Genomic DNA, 16,742 nt, shown 5'->3' with positions numbered 1-16,742 from the left:
CGAGCCCGGACCAGGCATGTGACAGTGGTGACGGCCACCTCGGCTCCTCTCAGGGCTCTTTGGTTAAAGCCGGCAGTGGGACCACTCATGGGTGCAGTCGGCTGAACTGGAAGAGGTTTGGAGGAGCCCAGGGGTGAGACCCCACTGTGGTTTGGGGGGGGTTCCCTGCTGCTAGGAGCTGGTTGCAGGGCTCCGGTTTTGTTTTCCGGCCAGTGTTTGCCTGCCTGGTCAGCGTGTGTTAGCTCTCCCGCCGACACCCTGCTTGAGCTTATTTGCTTTTCTTTGTGTAAAGAAATGCCACGTAAAAGCCTTGGGTGCAGGAAACGTCCTGGGTGCTCACCTTGCTGGCTCCAGCAGCCCTGCCCTGTCCCTTGGGGATGAGGAACGCGGGGCGCCCGCCGAATGAGCACAGCCCCTGCCCTCAAGTCCCCCCCAATGCTCCCCCACTCACACCCACCACCCTGCCTTCCTACCTCCTCTCTACCTGCGCTCCTCCCCAGCCCAAATCAACCCCTAAAAATAGGACTAGGAGATTAAATCAGTTTGTGTGGCTGCCTCGCTATTGCGGAAGGCGTGGCGGAGTTGTCCCCAGGCTCGCTGGATCTCTAAGGCCAATTTCTGTTTGGTTTCACCCACTGCAGGGCACAGAGTGGCCGAGAAGCCGCTGCAAGACCTGAGGCTCTGCCCGCGAATCGCAGCCATTGTGGCCACGATACCATTGCACAACAAGAAACCGTGGGGCAGCAGGAGCCGCTGCTTGTTAGCGGGTACCTATACAATAGATGGGATGATGCTGACAAGCGCACACTTTGGTTTTGAATTTTATTCTGGACCCGGGAGTGGCAGTGACGTTGCTCCGGCAAAGCCCCGTGGAGTCCAAAGTGAATCCCCTTCAGCGAGCGGCTCAATCCCGTTTCAACCATCTCTTGGGTTTTCAGCTCCAGCTGAGCAGGGGAAGGGGTTTTCCAGGGAGGGCTGGTGCTGAAGAGATGCCCTGGCCCGCCGGCTGCTCCCCCGTCCAGGCAGCATAGGAAGGAGGGGAACGACCCCAACCCTCGTTTTGCCCCGCTGCTGCTTGTACGTGTTTGCTTGGGTGTTTTGAAAGAGCCTGGGCTGTGGCTACTTACCCTTTTTCTTAGCAACAAGGGAAGTTTAAGCCCTTCCTACAGTTCATCACCTTGGTGCTGTGCTACTACGCACACCAGTGGGGCTGGGCTGGCAATATGATGGGTGAAGAGCTCCGGGTTAAAAATAATCCTTCCTCCTTTTCTTTTTCGAGGCTTGTATTTAACCTGGATTTCCCTGATTCAGTTGGTGTGCCGGAGTGTGGTTGCTCTGCTAGACACCACCTGAGCAACCTGCTCTTTGCTTCTCATATGATTAGAGATTATTCCTTACCCTGCAACGACATCTCATTTTAATTTTTATTTTCCCCAGTGCTGAGCCTGTCTTTTAACGAGAAGATGTGCTCTGAGATCCCAGCCATCATCCAGCACAGGAGGAAAGGTGTTTCGATCAGAAGTGTATTAAGGACTTCTTGGGCTTCAAGGAGACTGCAGTTATCTTTGGCTTTTATACCTCAAACTCTGTCCTTTTGTTCTCCCTGGTGGTTTTTTTTTTATCTCAAGTAACAGAACTGGTTTTGTTCTAGAGGAAGCAGCGACAGCCTTGGACGCTCTGAGTGCAGCAAACGCTAACAAGGGTTGGGGAGCACTGACGAACCCTCCCCGAATGGAGACGACCTAAAATCGTAATGAAAAAAAAAATACTTCAAAGAGTGAGTGTCGCTTTTCATCTCAATTAAGTTTCCTTTCCTAGGATTGGGTTTCTCAGCTTCCTATTAATCTTCCAGCAGTTCAGAGTCAGGTTTTAATTTGTAATAAGAGCAAGCAGGGGTGGGGGACAGAAAAAAAGAAAAAAAAGCTACCGCTGTACAGCCTAGGAGCACCTATCTGAAGAAAACAGATTTTCTTTTTACCCCGTTCTTTAATCGTAGCATTTCTTTTGGAGTCTTGTCTTTTGACATCGACATCTCAGTGTCAGGTTTTCAGGGGTGAAAAATCCTTGCTGCTAAATCCTAGACTGCTGAAATACCACTAGCTGGAGGCACAAATTCGAAATAGCCATGAGAAAGCATTTGGAGGCTTGGTTTTAAAGGGCATTTGCTAAACCTGGCTTGGAAGGGCAATGCCTATAGCCAATTAAAGCCACCTAATGAGGGCGTGTTGCCTGCTGAGCAAAGGTGAAGTCTCTTTAGCAACCCATTTTGCCACACAAATCAGTGTGAAAATTCACCATGGAGAGGAGGATTTCTTTGAAAGCAAAGTGACTTTTCTGGTTAGAAGTTCAAAGGCCAGTAATGTCCAGAGGGGACTAAGGCTTTTCCAGGAGGGAACAGGGTGTTTGGGGGGGGTGTAGCCATGCTGGAGGGGTTACATTCTTCTTCTTTGGGACAATCCTGCGCATGGGCATCTCCCTCAGGCACTGGGGGTGCTGCCTCACAGACGGGGAAGGCAGTTTTTGGGGGGGCCGGAGCTGCAGTTCGATCACTTCTGTGCCAGTTTCGTGATGAGAGCTTTCCACTCCGATCTCTTCTGCGTGATGTAGGAGGGGGTGAGGAGCTGCAGCAAAGGCTCCGGCCGGCCCCTAAAGTATCCCTGACACAGAGCCTCTGCGTTGCAGATCACGTACATCCCACAGTCATAGCTGTTCTGCTGGGCAGGCGCCTTCTCCTCCATGAAGGTTGCTTTGCCCCCTCTTTTGCCCAAGAAAGCCTCCAGCTTCCCCGCCACTTGCTTGGCATGGAGAGAGTTGCATTTACTGTGGGAATCGTAATGGGCGAAGCACTTTTTGTCCCTGAAATAAACCAGTAAGCTCCAGTGGGTGCCCCCAGCGACCTGGTTGGAGTTATCATTGATAGGCAAGAACACCAGCTCTTTGTGGAGAAGGTCCAGTGGTTGAAGGAATATGGCTATTTCTTCCTGACTAAGGGCACATTTAATGAACTGAGCCACTTCGGGGCTGATAAAACAAACCTGATCGCTAAATTCTTGGAACTGGTGGTTGGTGAAGTACTCGAAGGCAAACCCGATGATGTGATCGTTAAGCCAGTTTGGGGGCTCCAGCAAGGCAACATCCGACTGCCTCAGCAAACTGTCCATGTAGCTGAGAACAACAGGGTCCATCCTGCATGGGTCGGGGCTGCAGCACTCCAGCAAACTTCAAAAGCTGAAACATAGGAAGGGAAAATGAATTAAGGAATTAGATCACACCTGGGACAAGATACAGCACAACAAACACCTCGAGTTCCTTCTCAGCAAGCAGTGAGCAGAAGCCCAGGGTTCCCTGAAGGCTATTATTTGAAGGACCAGCGTTTGAACCATCTGCCAGATGAGCAGATGGAGGACACGCAGCTCCTCATCTGCAGCCTGTGACGGGTTGAGCCGGGCTCTTCTGCTGCTCTAGGAGCAGTGCATGGCTCCAATTAGATAAATGTTTCATCGTTATGATCTTAACCTCAAAGCAAAGTGATTTCCAGGCAGTTCCTGCTCGGGAACTGCAGGCACGCCTTCAGTTCTGTGCTTTGCACAGAAACCATACGTGATCTAGGAGAAGTCGGTTGGTGTTTTGGCGTTTCAGTGTTTCACCTGCACAGTGACAATCACTGTAATGCTTTGCATCACTGGTGTTCCTTAAATAAAAGCCTTTTCGGGGCTGTCTGACAGGCATATGATCCCTTTCACCTAGCAGATCGTGCCACAGCTCCGTGCCAGACAGATGACCCGTTCCAGGAAAACCTGCTCACCCACTAGCACAGGAGGCAAGGCGGTGATGAGTAAGGAGAAACAAAGAAAAACAAGATCACAAACAAACCAGTTCCCTACGATGGGAATCTTTAGGACAACTGTCTACCTAGCCAGTAGAAATTTCAATAACTCAAGTACCACCGAAGCTGGATGGTCCGCAAAATACTTATTGTTTTATAGCTCAGGTTTTAACTGGCCAAAATGTTGCTCACAAAAGGAGAAAGCACTTGTGGGTACGCTGAGGGGTGAAGATCCCTGCAGGATTCCGCTGGTGATGTCCACCTGTGAACAGAAGTGCCTGGTCATGCTGACCTACTCTTCCAATCTTTTACTCTGTTATTTGTCCAGGCTACATTCTTCCCTCTTAATCTGTGCCTGCTTTCCACAAATAGAGGCTGCTTATTCTTAAAAAGGTGCTGGGAAATTCAAGTAGACTGTAGCACCTTGTTCTCCCCACCCATGTGTTTGAGGACTTCAACAGGTCTTCCAGGCAAGACTTCTACTGACTCCTTTCCGTTTATCAGGTTATCCACGTATCCACTAATTCTGATCTTTCTACTGGTCGTATAATTCCTTTTCAGAAGCTGCTGCATTTGCTGCCTTCGCGTCCCAGGGGGATTAAAGTGTGTTTTAAGAAAGAGGTTGCACAGCACACTAGGAGGTGCTACTCAGTAAACAACAAGAAATACTCGCTGGCACCAGACTAGAGTTTGGGAGGAGATCTTCCGAAGAGAAACTGTTGATTTAAACCCCCTATATCTGCCCCGGTTTTCCCCTTGCTCTCACATCCTCCGGCCCGGGCTCCTCCGCTGCTGCAATGCACCATCAGTCCCCGACACTTCTCTCCTTGCCAGGACAGGGCTAGAAATGCCACAGCTGGGGACAGTGGTGACTTGGAGCTGGTCTGGCCTTACCCTTTCCTCATCTGTGCCAAACGCAGCATGAAAACATCTTAGGATTTCTTAAAGCACTGTGTGAAAACTAATACCGATAAGATCATTTTAATATGATTCACTATAAATAAGACACAAATTCTCCATTATGATAGGGGGGAATAATAAAAAAAATAATCGCGTTGTTTACATGTTAGGAAGAAGTAGATTTGTGCTTCTTATTGCAATGTGAATCATGAAAAAGTCCTTCCTTGTCAGGCATGCATAAATTAAGAGAGATTTATCTCTAAAAAATCTTGGCAAGGTCACATCGCATGTGACTTGTAAGTAACAGAATGGATGAAGCATGCTGTATGTGTAATACGTCGGAAGGAAGGGCCGAGGTTGTGTACCTGGGGCTTGAAAAAGCTAATAACTATTTATGTATCGCTGATAGATCCAAGAGATGCCAAGCAGCAAGAGTCACTGAAAAGGAAGGGGAGCAGTCACTGTTATTTATACTGAGCCAAACACAATGGTATTTGGACACGCTTCCTATGTTAATGAACTCAAACTATTTCCAAGTTTGTGGAGCAAATCCTTTGCAACAGCCTGCAGTATAAGAACAAAACAAAAAATCCAAACTAAGTCCCAGCAACTCCGTAGCATGCCTGAATATAGTCTTGTTTAAAGAGCCGGACATCCTGTGAGCCTAGAAGTGACCAGTTTGCAGTTTTAACAGGGTCACTGCTGCAACACTTTTTGCATGTGCCCATACAATGCCCCAAATTTTCCTTTACTGGGTGTTTTTCTGCTTCATCTTCTCCTACAGATGCACAAAATACAGCAAATAGCTTTCCACTCAAGTCCAAATGGGATTACGGGCTAGGGAAGGAAGCATGCGTCCTGTATTCTGTTAATTTTCCACTCCGCAGAAACATCATTTGGGGTTTTTTTCAGTCAAGGGGAAAAAAAAAAAAAAAAAGACATTTGGCAGCTTCCTACAGTCAGGAAGGGAGAACGGTTATAGCAAATGCTTAATTGCCACTAGCTACTACTTTTAATATTATTGCCATCTGGTATTTGTGAAACTCCTTGTGAGTTCTGCAAGAATGACTCACTGTGTGCAGCGCACAGCTTAAAGGAAAACCCTTTGTAGGCTCGGATGCCTTTCAGAGCCACTTAAGGTAAGTGGCGAGGACCGAAAAAGCGTAGTGGAGCTGTGAAAAGCCATCAGAGAGATGGTTTCGTTTGGGAGAACCTCCCCATTAAAGCTAAAGATGAATCCGCAGAGAAGCTGGGGTGTGGATCTGAGCACCTTTGACGTTAAGGGATGTTGAAATGCAATTGCAGATCGCAAGCAGCTCTGCTCAGACACAGCCAGGATTTGCTTCCTGAAGGCTCAGGCACACTCTGTTCAGAAGTTTTCATAAAGATAGGAATAAATACTGACGCAGGCCTGGAACATTTGTCGTAGATTGCCAACAAGAGTCTTGCTCATTCATTTTATTTGCATATTAGTAGTTGGAATTTGTGTAAACTCTCTGTAATCCTCGGCTTCTCGGAGGGATATTCATCTGCCCCGTTTCGAGCACTAAGATGAGGACACCGGGGAGAGAAAAAAGAGCACTTCAATAAAAATGTCATCAAGCCAGCCAAGATGAAACCACCCATTTCGTTTATAGATTTGAGAACGGTGCCGTCTTGCATCAATATGGCAAGAAGTCAAGTTTCTTTCATCTGTAAGTTATAACAATTTAACAAATAAGCTGCCATTGTTAGTGCAAGTTTGATTCAGAAACTGATGGGACTCCTTCGTGTCCAGGATGCAAGGCAAAGCCTGTGTTTTGTAATACTTGACAAAAAACCCCAAACCTATTATTTTCACAACATTAAAGACGACTACCTTCTACATGTAATTGTTGCCTTGCGCTCTGAAGGCAGCACTTGAGAGCCAGGGAATGAAACTCCCTAGTAATTGAGTGTAAATAGGCAGCGATGGAGGAAAGAGAGCTTAAATTAAGGATGAATCAGATTCCTAAAGTCTATTTCAACAAATTAAAGGTGCTAAGAACATCCAGAGTGAATATTTTAAGGTGCCACGTCACTAAACTCCTACCAAAACTAAAGAATATGGGGGTAAATACAAAAAGCCACCTGAAAGGCAAATTATTCAGACTTTACCGGGGAAGAGCAAGAGGGATAGAGATTTTCAGCAGCTTGGCTGAGGACTTTGGAACGATCAAGAGTAAAAGGCCCCACGATTTAACCCCCAGACCATTCCCTTTTACTGGATGTATAGTTTTTAGACACTGTGTCAGTGCTCTTAATAGCGGTTGTTGTTAATGGTAGTAAGATCTGACAAGGAACATCGATTTCTATTTATCACCATGAGCTGGCCTGTACTTACCTGTCTCCTAACAGCCAGAGAAGAAACTCAAGGAAAATTAAATTAAGCCAGAAAAGGAGTGTACTCGTATACTCTTTTGTTAAAGATAAACAATCTCTTTGTAGGCTATTGATTATAATTCCTGGATGATACGAGAACAGAGCCTTTGTGGGTTCAATAGGCCCTGAATGAAAACATTCATAATCTCTGTACGCACAATGCCCAAACCTTTCTGTTCCTGACAAACTCCCCGAACCAGACATATGCAGCCGCTCTACGCAACCGAACTCCAGAACCTTGCTTTGTTTCACAACACCTCACAGGACACTAAACTAGAAGCCGGAGGAACTACACCAAACACTACTAAATAAAATACCGTTTTGCTCCCCAGGACGGGGCTGGCCAAAGCATGAAGTTTAACAGGGAAAAACCACCAGCGACCTGAACGCCTGAGAAGGAGAGATGCCACTGAGGCTCCCCTAGAAGTAACGACGGGAAACCCGTCAGCTTGGTTCGTCAAAACGGCGTTAAACCAGACGTCGACGGATGGCATTCACCTGCTTTGGGAAAGAGTTTGTTCAAGAGAGCAGCGGGAAGCGCTGGGAGGGAATATCATTTGCCCAAAAGATCTAAAGGTCGCGGGAATCCGGTCACAGGAAGGAATTACAGTCGGAGGAACGGATTCGGGTTGTTGTTGCTCTGCGGAGACGTGACCCACGGCACCCGGCCGGAGGAGCGACGTGATGGACCCCCGGCTTTGGGATCCGAGGATGGGAGCAGCCCCCCGGGAAGAGCTCGCTCGTCCCGCTGCTGCTTCTATGGAAATAAATGAGAATTCAGTAGAGAGGAGAGGGTTTGCCCGGGCTGGCGGGGCCCGGGCCGGCACCGGGACCGGGGTCGGGGTGAAGGCCGGGACTGGGGGCAGCCGGTCGCACCGCTCCCTACGAGCCCACCCAGGCCGAGCTGGTGCCCGGGCAGCCCCAGCTCGATCCCCCGGTGCCGGCTCCGCGGCTCCAACTTTAACGATTTTAACCATTTTTCCCCCCCGTCCTCAAAACTCCCGTTAGAAGCCTCCGGACCCGGTGGAGGCCGGTACGGACCCCCCCCCAGCGGCCCACCGGGCCCGGGAAACCACGGCCGGGGCCCTACGCGACACCGCGGTTGCCGTGGCAACGCCGGGCCGGGCCGGGTCGGGTCGCCGCCGCCGCTCACCTGCCGCCACATCGCCCGCTCTGCCCTCCGCGGTGCCGGCACCGGCCGGTTGCTGCGTGCTGCCGTAAAGCTGGCAGCGCCGCGTCGTAACGACCCGGCGGCCGCGGGGCGGGGGGGGGTGGTGGTGGTGGTAGTGGGAGAGACCTGAGGGGCGGGGCGGGGCGGGGCGCGCGCCTGCCTGCCTGCCTGCCTGCCACCTCCCCTCCCCTCCCCTCCCTTCCCGGCGGCGGCGGGTGCGCGCGGGAGAGGCGCGCGCGCGGGCGGGCAGTCGGGCAGCGCCCGGGCGGCGGCGGCGGCGGGAGCGCGAGCGCGAGCGCCCGTTCCTCCCCCGGCCCCCCCCTCCCCTTTCCCTCCCTCCCCCCCCCTCCCCGCCGCCTGTCCTCCCGACCGCCCCTCAGTAGCGCCTGGCGGGAGCCCCCCCCCCACCTCAGCGGCGGCGGCGGGCGAGGGATGCGCCGCGCCCCGACAGCCAGGTGAGCGGCGGCAGCGGGGCGGGGGCCTCCGGGTGCGTGTGAGGGATTTGTGTGTGTGTGTGTGTGTATGAGGGATTTGTGTGTGAGGGGGGTGTGTGTGTGAGGGATTTGTGTGTGTGAGGGATGGGGGTGTGTGTGAGGGGAGGGCGGCGGGCGCGGTACCGGCGCTGGGGGCCGGGGGTCACCGCGTCCCGCTTCAGCGTGAGGCGGGGGGAAAAGCCCCGCTGGCGCGGCGGAGCAACGATCGCACTCGCGCTCGCCCGCCCGGTGCCGCCGCGGAGCCTTTGTTCGGTGGAGGAGGGCGAGTCCCGTACCCCCCCCCCCCGCCCCCCCCCACGCCCCGCCGTCTCGCAACCGGTTAAGATGGCTGGGCCCACGCCAGCTTCGCCCCCACGCGTGACCGGGCTCCCGGGGGAAACGGCGGGCGCAAGGTGCGGGACGGCTCCTCGGCAGCCGGGTCCTGTTCGCGGTCGTCCCCCCCCCTCCCGTGGGCTTCCCCACGCGTGGGAACGTGAAGGGTGGCAACGGTGCTGCTGTTTTTTAATCCCCTGGTGCCAATATGCTGCCGTTTACACCCATCCTGGGGTGGGTTGGACACGCAAGACGTGAAAAAACCAGCCGTGGGGGTGGGTGGGGGGGAAGTGTTTATCTCCCTTCGTGTTTCCAGTGCCGCCAGTGGGTCCGTGGGCTGGCGGCATCCCCACAACAACCGTCCCACCCCGAGTGGGGAGACAGCCCCGACGCCAGGCATTGTGATGGGACCAGGGACCGGGTCGCGGTCGGCACCGTCGTCGTCGTCTTTGGCAAAGGAGCAGCCCGTTACGCTGCTACACGAGAGCCGCGTTAACGATTCCCACCCTGCCTCAGTGAGATATTTCTGGTTTTTAACGTGGTGTTTGACTCCACAGCAGCTCGCTCCCTGGCACACTGGACCTTTACGGGAGCACTGCTCCTCCAAAGGTTAAAATAGTCGATATTTCTTTCTGGAATTTTCCTAAATGTAGCTGAAACGGCCTTTGCTTTATATTCCCCCTCCCCCCCCCCCCCCCCCCCCAAATCATCCGACGTGACTCGTGGTAGGACCTGCCATAACTTCAGAGCCAGCCGTTTTGCCGCCCTTCTGCTTATAGATTGGCTTCCTCCTCCTCCATTTACGTTTTCATATCCTGAAATCAAGCTGAGATTAATAAAGTCGGGAGCGTGAGCTCAGCAGAAATCATGGCTTTCACATCCTTCGCTGCAGCGCGCGTTACCCTGCCCATCGGAATATAAAAAAAAATCACGTAGCGGCAAAGGAAGGAGGAGAGCGCTGCTACAGGGAGAAAAAACAGTGTGGCGTTTTGCTAAATCAGTAACAAAGCGCTTTAATAAATAGCTTCGTAAGTAGATTATTAGTTGGAGAAATGGGTTTCTGGACGGCTTGAGTGTTTTCCCGACTCTTTTCCCAGGGGAGTGCTAGGAAATGACAGGGGACCATCGTCTTCTCGTCTCTCCTGATGAGATGTGCATGGATGCGGTGGTGATGGGCTGTGAATGCTTAAGCACAACCTTACGGAGCTGAGCTTAACCGCAGGTGCCCGCAAACTCTGAGGTCGGAGAGGCTGCGTTATCACTGAAGAGCATCTTCCCTTCAGCCCATCGTCCTGGAGTCACGCGATAATCATGATTTCCCCTATGTCTTTGAGTAAACTCATCCATTTCAGTGACTTTTCTTATTTTTTTAAAATTTTTTAAATTAGATTAAGAGGATTTTCTTTGCATTTTTCCCTTGTGAAGGCTCTCCCAGCCTTTGCTCTCACTCCTTGCCATGATTTTTCATCCCCAAGACTGTTTTGGAAGCTGTCAGTCCGGCTGCTGACAGCAGGGAAGGTAATTCAGCAGCCCTGCGCACGACTAATAAGCTTTTGTTTCCTGGGCTACCCATGATGATGCAACTTTATATTTATTTATTTATTTATTGCAATCAATATATAAATCAGGATGGCTTTAAAGATGTTTCATCTTTATTGAAAGGCCTATGGTCCATCAGTGGCAACTCTGAAAAATCTGAAAAAAGCTTTATTTGAATTCCCCGATTCACTTTATTTTTTATAAAAGTATTAAAATGCAGGCTCAGTTTTGCAGAACATGCCTCAGAGTTTTTTCTTTTGTGCCTCCGCAGCTCCAGTTACCATTTCTAAAGTTCATGGTTTTACCCTTTTTTTTTTTTGGGGGTGGGGAAGCTGCATTTCCAGATTTAAAGGTATCAAATGGCTGATGTGGCATCTGCTGTTGCAATATCTTTCACAAACACCGGCACTTACATATGCCATCTAAAACTCAGACTAGCAAACTTCTGGGATCCTTTGCTAGGAAAGTCTAACTGTCTAAATGTTTTATGCCTAAATTATTTTTATCTAGGATGTTCATGGTGATTTTAGCGAGTGTTCATCACATTTGCAAGAAAACCTCTGAGAATGTGAAGCATGCGAGGTCAGGCGCTCAGGAAATGTGAAACCTGAGGTTACCTGCACAACCTTAATTTAGCTCGTTTTGAGGTAGGGTTGTACTAGAAATCCTAATCACCCATGTACGCCACTTGATTTCTGAAAGGACGGTATCCAGCTCTGGATGGAAGAACGGATTGCTCCTCCGCATCTCCTGCAAGTCAACAGGGGGAGTACTGGGAGCACAGGGACGGTGCTGGTCCCTCCACTGGTTTTGCAGCTTGGCACCACCGGGCAGCTGGTGAGGAAGACTGGGGCTCATCATCACACCCTTGGGACCAAGCACACCACGTAGTCCTGAAGCCTTAAATACCTCGAGTCTAGCAAAACTGTGAGGAAATGTGATCCGAGAGTTTCTAAGGCCATTTGGGGTGGTTGTTTTTGGTGGGCATAGTGTGGGCATTTTCTGCCAAATTCTAGTTCTCGCTCCAAACCGTGCAGCTTTTGAATGTAATTCCTTTAAAAATACATTTATTAGGAAGAAAACAAGGTCGTTGAGCCGTTTGAAGCGTCTTAGCTGCTCAAACTTGATTTCATTTCAGAAATTCCTGTGTCCCGTTGGTTTATAAATAAATGGGATTGCGGTCCCACTTGCACGCGAAATACTCAAGAAGTATGAAGGCAGACCGAGTGCCTGAGAAGAGCTGCTGTCTGTGGGAAGGAACGTCATTGGTTTTAGACGGGTAGTTCTGCTGTCGTGTTGCCCTGAGGTTGAAGGTGCGTTCGTTATGTAGTTGATGAAGCTCCCAGCCTAGTCCCAGAGTCTGGCTCCCCAAGATGGGCTGGGTGCAGGTTTCAGCTTTAGAAGATGGGGTTTTTTTGTGTTGAGGTTAAAAAGAGCATCTTATTTTCTCAGGCTTGGCTCCTATGTGCCTACATTTGCTTAACTTCCTCTTGAGTGAATGGGATTTCTCTCTTCTCTAAAAAGTAAACATGAGCATAAATATTTAAAGGATCGCGGCTGAAGTTTGCAAATTCGAGACTTTTTCTCTAGCATTCCTTTGGACAAAAGCAGTATCATCAGAGAGTTTGGTTGTGTCTGGGTAGTTCCCTGCTCTGGGAGGAAGCTCGTTAATTGTTTGGGCTTCCTGCTGCAATAATATTATGCCGTGTTTTCAGGTTAGATGGCTGGGATTATCACAAAGCTTAGGAGTGGAGTTGTAAGGATGAAATGCTGCTCTCGGGATGTCTACAGATCATTAGAATTGAGATTATTTTTATGGTCCTTTATTTTTCTTTTACACAGGCCAAATTTTTCCATAGGCTGTGGGTATATATGTGAAGGCACAGGTGTTCAGAGTTGAGACTATGTAAACCAAAAATGTGAAACTTGTGCCAGATAATGGATAATAACAGGAAAAAAGGGAAATGGAATAGTCTTTGTTTTCTCTATGTGACTCTCTTAATATTAAATCTTGCTACCGTGTTTGGCGGATTGAACGCCATGGTGTGATGTACCTCTCACTCCAGTGATTGCGTCAATGTCTTAACTTACGTGTCTTGGAATTAAACATTTAAAACCAAACTCAATAAACCATATGACCTCAAAATATCAAAATTCAGGAGGGAAGCGTATTGAACAGTGATTTCTAGAATTGAACTCATTTTTGTATCTGTTTTTAAAATATTTTCAGGAGTTATGGCTCTGCTAGTCATCATGGTAGCTTTTTTTTTTTCTGTGGGGACGAATCCTGTAACAGATACCTATGGAAAAGTCTTATATGTGAAGTGAGAGCTGTATGTCTTTACCACAAATGCTTTTTATTTTTAACAAAACCCCCATGATTTTAATGCTATGCAGTTGTGTATTGCTGCTTCTAGGGTTTGTTTTTTTTTTTTTTTTCCTTTCCATTGCTTTCCTCCAATGGAGGACCGTAGGATTGCTTAGGTCAGAAGGGACCTTGGGAGGTCACTTGGTCCAAGATCCTTCTCCCAGCAGGGTTGGCTGCGAGGTCAGACTGGGTTCCTTGCGGCTTTAGATGTCTCATGTGGCTTGCAGGTTGCAAGAAGAGAAGGGAAGGGGAGCGGTTTGAGTTGGATTGGGTGGAAAGTGTCCAAGGGAAACAAGAATATGTGTGATCCATGGCAGTCCTCATTCATGGAGTGCAGCCTTCCACTTGCAAGTGTGTTAAACTGCCACTACGCTGCATTTCCATGATTTCATTAAGGTGATCTAGTAGCAGGCTTCAGTTGAAAGCGCATCTGACCTGGCTGAAGTTAATCTTGGGAGGGGAACAGGGATGGTCCTTGCCTGGGTTGATTTACTGATAATCAGCCTGAAGCTGGCAAGTGGCTGGCTCTGCACCATTTCAGTGGAAACTCCTTGGAGGTGAAATGGTCATGCGCTGTTTTTCTAAGTGAAATGAAATAAATAAATAAATACCTGTTGATTTAAGGATTATCATTAGTCCCCTGATTCCTTTCTGCCATTGAAATCTTGCATTGTGGTTTCTCTTTAGGCATGGATAGGCATCCCTTTGGAGGGGGATGAGGCACCTCTTTCTTGCGTAGAGTTCTCCTACGCCTTTGGCTGATCACACCGTGCCCGAGGTGTGGTGTTTCATTTCTGTGAAACAAAGCCATGGGTCACTGTTTTGGGCTCTGCTGGTGTTTCTTGTCAGCCCTCTTTAGAGCTTTGCTAAGAGCCTCATGAAGAGACAGAGCTAGGTCTCCTGCCAAGCTCATCGTCTGTCAAGGGAGATGAGTCTTAAGAGTGGAAAGCCTGTGGTGTGCTGGGGGTGCTCAGGGGTAGGATGGTGGTGAGTCTGGGTCCGTTTCTCACCCCAGCTCAAGCACATCCCTGTGTACAAACTGACCTTGATGCCCAACAGCTGGAAGGAGGGATGAAGCTTTATTTTGCTTGCCTTGAGAAATTCGTAGTCTTGGCACATGATGCTGTTGCGGAAGTGAAAAAGGATAGGAGCTATGTGAGCTGGTGAGGCAGCAAATTATCCTGCTCTTTCTTGTATGGGCAGAAATACAATATGTCCAAGTTTGGGTATAGACACTTGTGCTCTCTCTACACAAGGCACCCAGACACAAGCTGGAGTGCGCTTGGACCCTTCGAGATGCAGCTCTCCATCCTCCCCCAGGAATATTGATAGGGTCCCCTTAGTTGCATCCTCTGTCGATGTGAGTTAAGCATGTGGGGAGGCTCAGCCAGCTGCGTCTCATCCAAGCTCTCGTCTTACACAACTACTGAGTTATACTTCTTTTTTTGTAGCTACGTGCCTGACTTAAAGCAAGGTGTGGATGTAGCTCTCTGTTGGGTGCTGGTGTACATTTAAAATGTCCCTTCCAGGTCCCAGAGAAGGTTTATGAAATCCATGTTGGTGTCAAGGTCCCCTAGGAATAGCCTGGCTGTAGGTGTGGGTCGATCCCCCTTGAGGGGAGGGTTGGATCAGGCCCTTTTCAACCCTGGTATTTTCAGTGGTTCAGACTGGGTGATCAGCTTCTGTTAGAGAAACCACCTTGGTTTCCATCCTATGACTTGTGGGAGTTACTGCAAATACCGGTTAGGACCAATGGAGAGTAGAGCAGTGTGTGTCCCGCTTGGATACCGTGTGTAGTAGCAAAGGAAAAATATGTTTTAAAATACACAAATTGTAATGCATGGAATTACTGCATTTGGTGTGGAATGGGCTGCTGTTCAATACTTTTACTTTTTGATAGTTAACTATTTGTTTAGGATTTAACTGAGCGTACTGGGTATGTAAATACTGATTTTTCTCCTCCTGCTACTTCAGTTATCACCTTTGTTAATGTAAAAATAGAAAAAATATGTGGGTTTCAATATAATTTTTGAGTCTTATTTGCTGATCTCTCCACCTTGGATCACTTCTGATATACCCCCAAAAAACCTTGAATCATAGAGTTACTCGTCCTTTGGATGCCTCTTTAGGGTCTCTGCTTCTATTCGTTGAACATGGGTAATCTGACAGCTGTTTTTTAATCAAAATTCTTATGACTATCTTCTATTACTTGTAAAGCATGACCGTTAGGAAGGTATATGATCCTGGATATGGTATATCATGGTTGAGCATTAATGGAAGTGGAGCATCTAATCCATATAAATGTATCTTTGAAAAACCTGATCTTTAAGACCAACCCAGACTACAAATGTTTTTGATAGACCGCCAAGAATTCTTTTATTGTATTCGGCATCTACATGGTTGGTTTTGAGGGATGAACTTAAAACAAATTAACCAAAAATATTTACTTTAGAAGACTTCCGTAAGTCTACTGTCTTTTCATACTTTACATAAATACACAGACCGAAATAAAATTCTCAAAAACATTGACATTTTTACTTTTACAGTACTTGTCTAAGAACTGTTAGATTGGTTTATGCTTGTTGGGTGCATAGGACAACCTCACCTGGGAGGAATTAGTAAATGATTTAATTGTTAAGGAATGTTGTCCCATTAGGCAAAAAATAAATAATTGAATGCAGTAGATGGTTAGAAACTTAGCACTTGATTGAAATAATGTCAACCAACTTTTTAAGATTTCAGAATGAGTGTTTTTTGGAAGAGGGAGGGAGGTTATGTTGGCAAATAACCCTTCTGGGGGTTTCGAGAAATATAAGTGCAGGAGAGCCGGTCCCTGCTCCTTAATTCACCAACTGCTCAGTAAATGGGGGATAATTATGTGGGTTTTGTTGCTGCTGGTGGTGGTAAGGACGGCTGAACAACTCCTTGAAGAAGGGACTTGGACAGACGTTGTTTAAAAGCAGAGCCGCTGCTGCTTCTTTTCATCAGAAATTAAAGATACAGCCCTGCAGCGGGAAGGGCTTGTTGAAGAGAGATGCAGTGGACAGGTGACTCGGTCTGGATTTGGGCCACCTCATTTGCAAAGCAAGGCAAAATGTCTCGGAGAGCAACAAGGGCATGCGCTACATGTTTCATCCTTCATGGCAAGACTATCACATATATAATCTGCACAGGCAGGCGCTTGCTTTTCATGTCAGAAGAGCAGGCTCGTTCACGGTGACCATCACCTCAGATAATCTTATCCGGAGGCGCTTCACTGTGCCTGGAAGGTAAGCGAGGAGATAGGAGGACAATGCAGAGCAGAGGTCAGTTTTGAGGTGCCTGCAGCAGATAACGAGGAATCTTAAAGAGTGTTCCTCAACTATGAACAGAATGAACTAACCAAAAGTGACTGAGGAGTCTGCAGGTATGATTTTATAAACAAAAAAAATCCTTTTTCTGCTCACTGTGTAACCTTGTTCAACTCTAGTGATTGCCAAACAGATCTTGACTTGTCAAAGCACAGGACCTGTTTCAAAGTGTAGTTGCACTTCTCCAGGTACATCTCTGATTTCACTGCAATCTGCAGTGATTTGATTAAGGAATTTATTAACATTAATAAATATTAGCAGTGATATTTCTTCTTCTAAGGCTGAAATGGTACCTCTAAGAAATAAATTGCCAAGAAAGATGACTTAGCAGCAGTTGCCCATCACTTGCCCTACCACATTTGCCACCACTCTGTGTAAAAGA

The 16,742-nt window shown here is 48.3% G+C and overlaps 2 protein-coding genes across 12 annotated transcripts in view; one reads left to right on the top strand and one right to left on the bottom strand.

The window, feature by feature from the left end:
• Positions 1 to 808: 808 nt before the first annotated feature.
• On the bottom strand, positions 809 to 8,377 carry SENP8 (SUMO peptidase family member, NEDD8 specific). 3 transcript variants are annotated; one of them, XM_069797739.1, is made up of 5 exons: positions 8,280 to 8,354; positions 7,735 to 7,883; positions 7,509 to 7,624; positions 5,997 to 6,272; positions 809 to 3,228 (listed from the first exon to the last, which is right to left on the bottom strand). In XM_069797739.1, the coding sequence occupies exon 5, from the start codon at positions 3,183 to 3,185 to the stop codon at positions 2,547 to 2,549; it is 639 nt and encodes a 212-aa protein (XP_069653840.1). In that variant the 5' UTR covers positions 3,186 to 3,228; positions 5,997 to 6,272; positions 7,509 to 7,624; positions 7,735 to 7,883; positions 8,280 to 8,354; the 3' UTR covers positions 809 to 2,546. The 3 variants fall into 3 exon arrangements, with proteins under 3 accessions (XP_069653840.1, XP_069653839.1, XP_069653838.1); XM_069797738.1 differs by lacking the exon at positions 5,997 to 6,272 and having other exon boundaries at positions 7,509 to 7,883; XM_069797737.1 differs by lacking the exons at positions 5,997 to 6,272; positions 7,509 to 7,624; positions 7,735 to 7,883 and having other exon boundaries at positions 8,280 to 8,377.
• Positions 8,378 to 8,628: 251 nt separating this feature from the next.
• The window catches only part of MYO9A (myosin IXA), a 191,585-nt gene continuing 183,471 nt past the window's right edge, over positions 8,629 to 16,742 (top strand). For all 9 annotated transcript variants that reach the window (XM_069797731.1, XM_069797732.1, XM_069797734.1 and 6 more), the window contains exon 1: positions 8,629 to 8,752. The gene's annotated coding sequence lies outside the window, so the exon portion shown is untranslated. The remainder of the gene's footprint in view (positions 8,753 to 16,742) is intronic.

The sequence above is a fragment of the Haliaeetus albicilla genome, chromosome 12, assembly GCF_947461875.1.
Source record: "Haliaeetus albicilla chromosome 12, bHalAlb1.1, whole genome shotgun sequence".
NCBI classification, from domain to species: domain Eukaryota; kingdom Metazoa; phylum Chordata; class Aves; order Accipitriformes; family Accipitridae; genus Haliaeetus; species Haliaeetus albicilla.
The sequence above is the reverse complement of the archived record's forward strand: the minus strand, read 5'-3'. Positions and strand labels throughout refer to the sequence as shown.

What these genes read in the sequence shown, in the direction of transcription:
- SENP8 (XM_069797737.1), bottom strand. Translation starts at nt 3,185, where the DNA reads ATGGACCCTGTTGTTCTCAGCTACATGGACAGTTTGCTGAGGCAGTCG.